Source organism: Boleophthalmus pectinirostris, unplaced genomic scaffold (genome assembly GCF_026225935.1).
Source record: "Boleophthalmus pectinirostris isolate CB_2022bp ecotype Guang Dong unplaced genomic scaffold, ASM2622593v1 HiC_scaffold_6, whole genome shotgun sequence".
Taxonomy (NCBI): Eukaryota; Metazoa; Chordata; class Actinopteri; order Gobiiformes; family Gobiidae; genus Boleophthalmus; species Boleophthalmus pectinirostris.
Window position 1 is genome coordinate 2,075,211 of NW_026571447.1, and position 6,912 is coordinate 2,082,122.

General features: G+C 45.8%; 1 protein-coding gene across 1 annotated transcript; it reads left to right on the forward strand.

Moving 5' to 3' along the window:
• Positions 1-2,797: 2,797 nt before the first annotated feature.
• Positions 2,798-4,498, forward strand: LOC129411721 (uncharacterized). Its single transcript, XM_055163352.1, has one exon. It carries the CDS (start codon positions 2,798-2,800, stop codon positions 4,496-4,498), a length of 1,701 nt encoding a protein of 566 aa, XP_055019327.1.
• The last annotated feature ends 2,414 nt before the right edge of the window (positions 4,499-6,912 follow it).

Genomic DNA, 6,912 nt, shown 5'->3' on the forward strand with positions numbered 1-6,912 from the left:
TATGACAGTGTTTCTTTGGAGCGATATATCACACTTCAGATTGTGTTATTGTGACAGGTTTAGGGAGTGGGGACCAGCCTGAAATCCTTCTGTGTAAAACCTGCAGAGAGAGAGATCAGCCTGGATTTGTCAGGAAACTCAAAATGGGGAATGACACACACATTAGCACACGCTCCCGCATTAGCAGAGTGGTTTACGGCTGCTGACCGGAGCGCGGCGCGTTCAGGTGACCCGCTGAATCATGGCTCTATTTCAGGTCTGTTTGGGGAGCCGACCGCCGCTCTGGTGTTTGGTGATAAACAGGATCACGGGCTCAGACTTTAAGATTGAGACATGCCTCGGGATCACGCAGGAATGTGTCAATCCCACTGAAGGGATGACTTTTCCTGATTCATAAAAAGACGACTCAAGTGTAATCAGGAAGGATTAGTCTGTGCTCCAAATGTGTATCTGCGACTTTTACACCGGAGGGAGATACTACACACCTGCACTTATGTTTTCTTTCATTCACATGTTGAGTAATCTTTTATTATTAGTCTGTCTACATCTCCAAAGCTCAACGTGCTCTGTTCCACCTTGTGATGTCATGAAGTGGTATAGTTTCATGACACAGCTCTTTTTAACAGCTCCTTTTACCTTTAGGTCAACAGAAATTGCAGGGCTGAAATGATCCAAATGATTCTAGTGAAGGTGTATGGAATTTAAAAACACAGTGAAGCACCTGTATTATCACATGACCTCATAAGGTGGAACAGAGTGTTTTCTCAATCTCAGTATAATACTATATATATAATATAAAGAATACAATATGGGCCATTGTTTTAACACAATCTGATTATAGAAAACTCTTGTTTGATTTGAAGGAGTATGGAAGATAATTTGTTCCATCAAATTTTGAATTTTAAATACGACGAATTTTTTAACTCTGAAAAAGGATGTTTGAATTATTTTTATTCAGAATTTTAGTGGCTGAAATTTGAAGTTTACTTTCAATTCAAAATAAACAAAAAATCACCACAGATATTTTCAAACCTTCAAATTCACCAGTCAAAATTCAGAATGTAAAATTCGCAGTGAAAAATTTCACAACAAAAAAAACAAGATGCCAAGGCAGAAGCAATCGATCATGTGAGCGAGGAGGACAGGAGCTGTTTCCTATTGGCTGTTCTCATCTGTGGGCGGGGTTTACTCTTAAGAAATCAAAGAGATGAGGTTTCGATGAGGCTAATTTTGACCGATCAGTTCGTGTCACTGCAACATCTCCTGTTTCTTACTAAGTTAGATCGGCTCACTTTGGATCGATTGCTTCTGCCTTGGCATCTGGATCTTTACTGTGAATTTTCTTCACTGTGAATTTTACACTCTGAATTTTGACTGTTGAACTTGAAGACATGAAAATATTTGTGCTTAATATTAAAAAGGTGATTTTTTTTTTTATATTGAATTTTATACACTGAAAATGTACACTTAAAATTTCAGCAAACAAAAATTCATAATAAAAATAATTTAAACATGTTTTTTCAGAGTAAAAAAATTTCAAAGTGAGAAATTCAACAGCGTTTAAAATTGATGAAACTAATTATTTTCCATAGAGGAGAGTCTCCTGCTTGTTCCCATGGAAATGTTGTTCCTTTTTCTATAATATTCCACAGTATGGCATAAAACTGATCTATCTCCATGGAGAATGTTCCAAAGTATGGCTTTACCTTTCTGTTTCCATGGAATCTTGCAGGTGACATGCCACCTCCACAAAGTTACTCTCACTTTAATCAAATGCTGTAAAAGGATCATTTGAAGAACACATGGGTCATAACACATATTGAGATGACACATACACACTGTGTGAGTGTGAGTGTGTGATGATGACGTGGTGATATGACTCTGGTCCAGAGTGAAACAACACGCCCCGATACACACACTAATACCTCCAGAGTATGGACCAATATGTGACAGGAGCACACTCACCACACACATGCACCGACACACTGCCCTCGCTCCACACACACATTACACACGTCACACATTACACACATTATACACATATTACACACATTATACACATCACACATTACACACAATACACACAATACACACATACACACGTCACACATTACACACATTATACACATTTTACACACATATACACACATTATACACATATTACACACATTATACACATCACACATTACACACAGTGTGTAAGGCACCAAGTGTTTGTGGGGCACCACCAAAAATCAGGCTTGTCAATCCTCAGAAAACTCTCGTCCATTCAAAGTGTGTGGAGAGAGACGAGAAGCCAGAGCCAGAGCCAACACAACCCCCCAAATCTCTCCTTCTCTGTCCCTCCCTCTTTATCTCTCTTCCTCCCTTACTTTCCCTCTCTCTCTCTCTCTCTCTCTGTCCGTCGGTGTGCAGACCTCTGCACATGCAGCAGATCGAGTCTTCACAGAGAAATGCTCATTTTCAAATTCTTATTTAAATTTGCTTGTGTAAATTTTATTGTGCAGTTGTTTGTACTTTTGTTCATTATTTACCACAGAAATGTTAGGTTATGACTTACAAAAGTTTATACTTGTTCTGTGTTTGTTCAGTTCAGTGTTCAGTCTGCTGCACACAGGTTTGTTTATAATAATGGTGGTGATATTTATTTATTAACCTTTTTTATAAATTATTATTTTAACTTTCATGGTTGGTGTATTTGTTTTGGAAATAAAGTGAATCACACTGATCAATTTTCAATTATTGTTCATTCTGGACGGGTGGGGCACCACAAAGTATTTGTGCTTAAGGCACCCAAATGACTCACAGCAGCCCTGGACCAACCTGTCCCCCAACAACCTGTCCCCCGCCAACCTGTCCCCCGCCAACCTGTCCCCCCAACAACCTGTCCCCCAACAACCTGTCCTCCAACCTGTCCTCCACAACCTGTCCCCCGCCAACCTGTCCCCGCCAACAACCTGTCCCCCCCGCCAACCTGTCCCCCGCCAACCTGTCCCCCGCCAACCTGTCCCCCACCAACCTGTCCCCCAACAACCTGTCCCCCGCCAACCTGTCCCCCGCCAACCTGTCCCCCAACAACCTGTCCCCCGCCAACCTGTCCCCCCCAACCTGTCCCCCAACAACCTGTCCCCCGCCAACCTGTCCAACCTGTGTCCCCCAACCTGTCCCCCACCAACCTGTCCCCGCCAACCTGTGTCCCCGCCAACCTGTCCCCCCGCCAACCTGTCCCCGCCAACCTGTCCCCCCCCGCCAACCTGTCCCCCACCAACCTGTCCCCCACCAACCTGTCCCCCACCACCTGTCCCCCACCATCCTGTCCCCCGCCATCCTGTCCCCGCCAACCTGTCCCCGCCAACCTGTCCCCAACAACCTGTCCCCCAACAACCTGTCCCCCACCAACCTGTCCCCCAACAACCTGTCCCCCACCAACCTGTCCCCCACCAACCTGTCCCCCAACCAACCTGTCCCCCAACAACCTGTCCCCCCAACCTGTCCCCCAACCAACCTGTCCCCCGCCAACCTGTCCCCCGCCAACCTGTCCCCCAACCTGTCCCCCAACAACCTGTCCCCCACCAACCTGTCCCCCAACAACCCTGTCCCCCACCAACCTGTCCCCCCCCAACCTGTCCCCCCAACCTGTCCCCCCACCAACCTGTCCCCCCCCACCTGTCCCCCCAACCTGTCCCCCACCATCCTGTCCCCCGCCAACCTGTCCCCCAAACCAACCTGTCCCCCAACAACCTGTCCCCCACCAACCTGTCCCCCACCACCTGTCCCCCCCACCTGTCCCCCCAACCTGTCCCCCACCAACCTGTCCCCCACCAACCTGTCCCCGCCAACCTGTCCCCCAACCTGTCCCCCACAACCTGTCCCCAACAACCTGTCCCCCAACAACCTGTCCCCCAACAACCTGTCCCCGCCAACCTGTCCCCCGCCAACCTGTCCCCCAACCAACCTGTCCCCCCAACAACCTGTCCCCCAACAACCTGTCCCCCCACCAACCTGTCCCCAACCCGCCAACCTGTCCCCCCAACCAACCTGTCCCCCCGCCAACCTGTCCCCCAACCTGCCAACCTGTCCCCCAACCAAACCTGTCCCCCAACCTGTCCCCCAACCAACCTGTCCCCCCCCGCCAACCTGTCCCCCAACAACCTGTCCCCCCGCCAACCTGTCCCCCGCCAACCTGTCCCCCACCATCCTGTCCCCCAACCAACCTGTCCCCAACCAACCTGTCCCCCCAACAACCTGTCCCCCCAACAACCTGTCCCCCCCAACCTGTCCCCCCCCCGCCAAACCTGTCCCCCGCCAACCTGTCCCCAACAACCTGTCAACCTGTCCCCCCCAACAACCTGTCCCCGCCAACCTGTCCCCAACAACCTGTTCCCCGCCAACCTGTCCCCCCAACCTGTCCCCCCAACCTGTCCCCCGCCAACCTGTCCCCCAACAACCTGTCCCCCGCTCAGCACAGACATATACACTTCATGCTCCAGTTCAGTGAACAGTTCAGTCTGGTTTAAACCTCTGCAGGGAACAGCGAGATGATTCGAAGATAATACTATTTTATTTTTTTTCATTTTTATATGTACATTAAAACTGAAAATTGTGAAATTAAATGAAATATGAAACAGTAAACCTTTCAAATCCATGTCATTTAACTTGAATTTAAATGTGTCACAGTCTTACAGTGGAATCCCAGCTGTATATTCATGCTGAGGTTTCAGTCTGAAAAAGGTGGGAGCCTCTGTGGTCCAGAGGTTTTTAGTGTCCTCAACTTCTTCAGTATAAAAAGACAGGGGCCCATACACACAAGTGTCACATGGCTTTGGTTGAGAAGTTTAGATTTCACTCTTCGAACTCAAATCATGTTCCAGTTTCTAACATTAAACTCTGAGGAGAAAAGTTTCAGAAGAATATTCACCTGTTTTGCTGACGTGGCCTGGATTCTACATGAACGACTGGGGGATTTTACTCACATGTTTTGCTTACATTAACCTTTACTGTTTGTGCAGGGAAATGTGTTATTTGACCCATCCTTCAATATATCTGGGTTAAACCTCTATTTGACCCGTTCTTCAGTGTCTCTGGGTTAAACTTGACAGGAGCAGTTGGAACATCTCCAGATCTTGAGCTGGTCTTGGCTGGAGGATTTGACCCGTTGTGGATGTTTTGGGCTGATGGAGAAAACCGGAGGAAACCCACCCACACACAGGGAGAACATGCAAACTCTACACAGAAAGGTCCAGGAGTTGAACCAGGAACCTTCTTGCTGTTATATTGACGTGTCAGTGTTGGTAATGTTCAGCTGAATGTATTTTCACACATTTGTTGAAACCAAAAGTCCCTGAGCCTCTGTGTGTGTGTGTCTCTGGAAAAGCCCTCGGAGCTGGTTCCCAACATTGTGAAATGAAAGTGCGATCGTTACAATGCTCTATTCTTCTGCACAGAGCCGCTTCCTTCCTCTGTTTTTACTCACTGTTTTATGAATGAAGTGAGCACCTGCGTGCTCCTGTGTGTGCAGGTGTGTGAGCAGCTGAAGGAAATACACAGGAGTTTATATCAGAACAATACAGAGAGTGTGAAGAGGGACAAGGTCAACGAGAGCAAACTCTCACAGACCTGATGAAGGAAAATGAGCTTCAGTTTGAGAGATTTTTTATCTTGATTGAACCTGGTCTCTCTCTGAAGACACTTTTCTTTACAGGAAATGACTATAATAAAATGTACTTGAGAAACAAAGTGCTCCAGAACAGGACTGAATCAAAACAAGACTAACCCGAGACTAAACCTGGACTACATCAGGACTAGAGTCAAGTCGTGTCACGTTACATAAAACAACCACAGTTCACCAAAGTGCTTTACACACAACAGTAAAACCGAACACACAACACACAATATACAGCAAGAAAAACAGGATTAAGATCATTTAGGTGAAAATAATAATCACTGAACCTGGAAGGAAACTTGTGCACAAGGTGTAGCAGACCTCAAGAAGGCTCTGTCTGCTCTGGCTGAGTCTGGAGCAGGGACAGAGTGTCTCTGGTTGAGTCTGGAGCAGGGACAGAGTGTCTCTGGTTGAGTCTGGAGCAGGGACAGAGTGTCTCTGAGTCTCAGAGTGTCTCTGAGTCTGGAGCAGGACAGAGTGTCTCTGGCTGAGTCTGGAGCAGGGACAGAGTGTCTCTGGTTGAGTCTGGAGCAGGGACAGAGTGTCTCTGGCTGAGTCTGGAGCAGGGACAGAGTGTCTCTGGTTGAGTCTGGAGCAGGGACAGAGTGTCTCTGGTTGAGTCTGGAGCAGGGACAGAGTGTCTCTGGTTGAGTCTGGAGCAGGGACAGAGTGTCTCCTCTGGCTGAGTCTTGATTCATTGATTGATTTTTGTGTGCTAATCCTGTGGAAGATCATTTGTTTCATCAGATTTAGAATTTGCAATGCCACTTTGAAATTTTGAACTCTGAAAAAACATGTTTGAATTATTTTTATTGTGTGCAGATTGTGTGAAATGAAATATAAAAAAACAACAAAAACACCTGTTTAAATATTCAGCACACATGTTTTCATGCACTCAAATTCAACAGTCAAAATTCAGAGTGTAAAATTTAGGTGAAAAAAATAAAATAATAAAAATTGCAGGAAAAATCCAAGATGCCAAGACCTAAGGAATCGATAAAAAGTGATCCAATCTATTTTGGTAACAAGCAGGGAATTTTTCACTGTAAATTTTACACTTTTATTTAAAAAAATATTCAAAGTGAGTAATTCAGCGGTATCCAAAATTAAAAATCCAGTGGAACAAATGATCTTCCATATGGATTACTTTGGATCAATTCCTTTTTTTTTTTTTTTTGTTACACTTTGAATTTTGACTGTTGAATTTAAGGGCATGAAAATATTTCTGCTGAATATTTAAAAAGGTGATT

Coding starts and splice junctions, on each gene's coding strand:
- LOC129411721 (XM_055163352.1), top strand. CDS start 2,798: ATGACTCACAGCAGCCCTGGACCAACCTGTCCCCCAACAACCTGTCCC.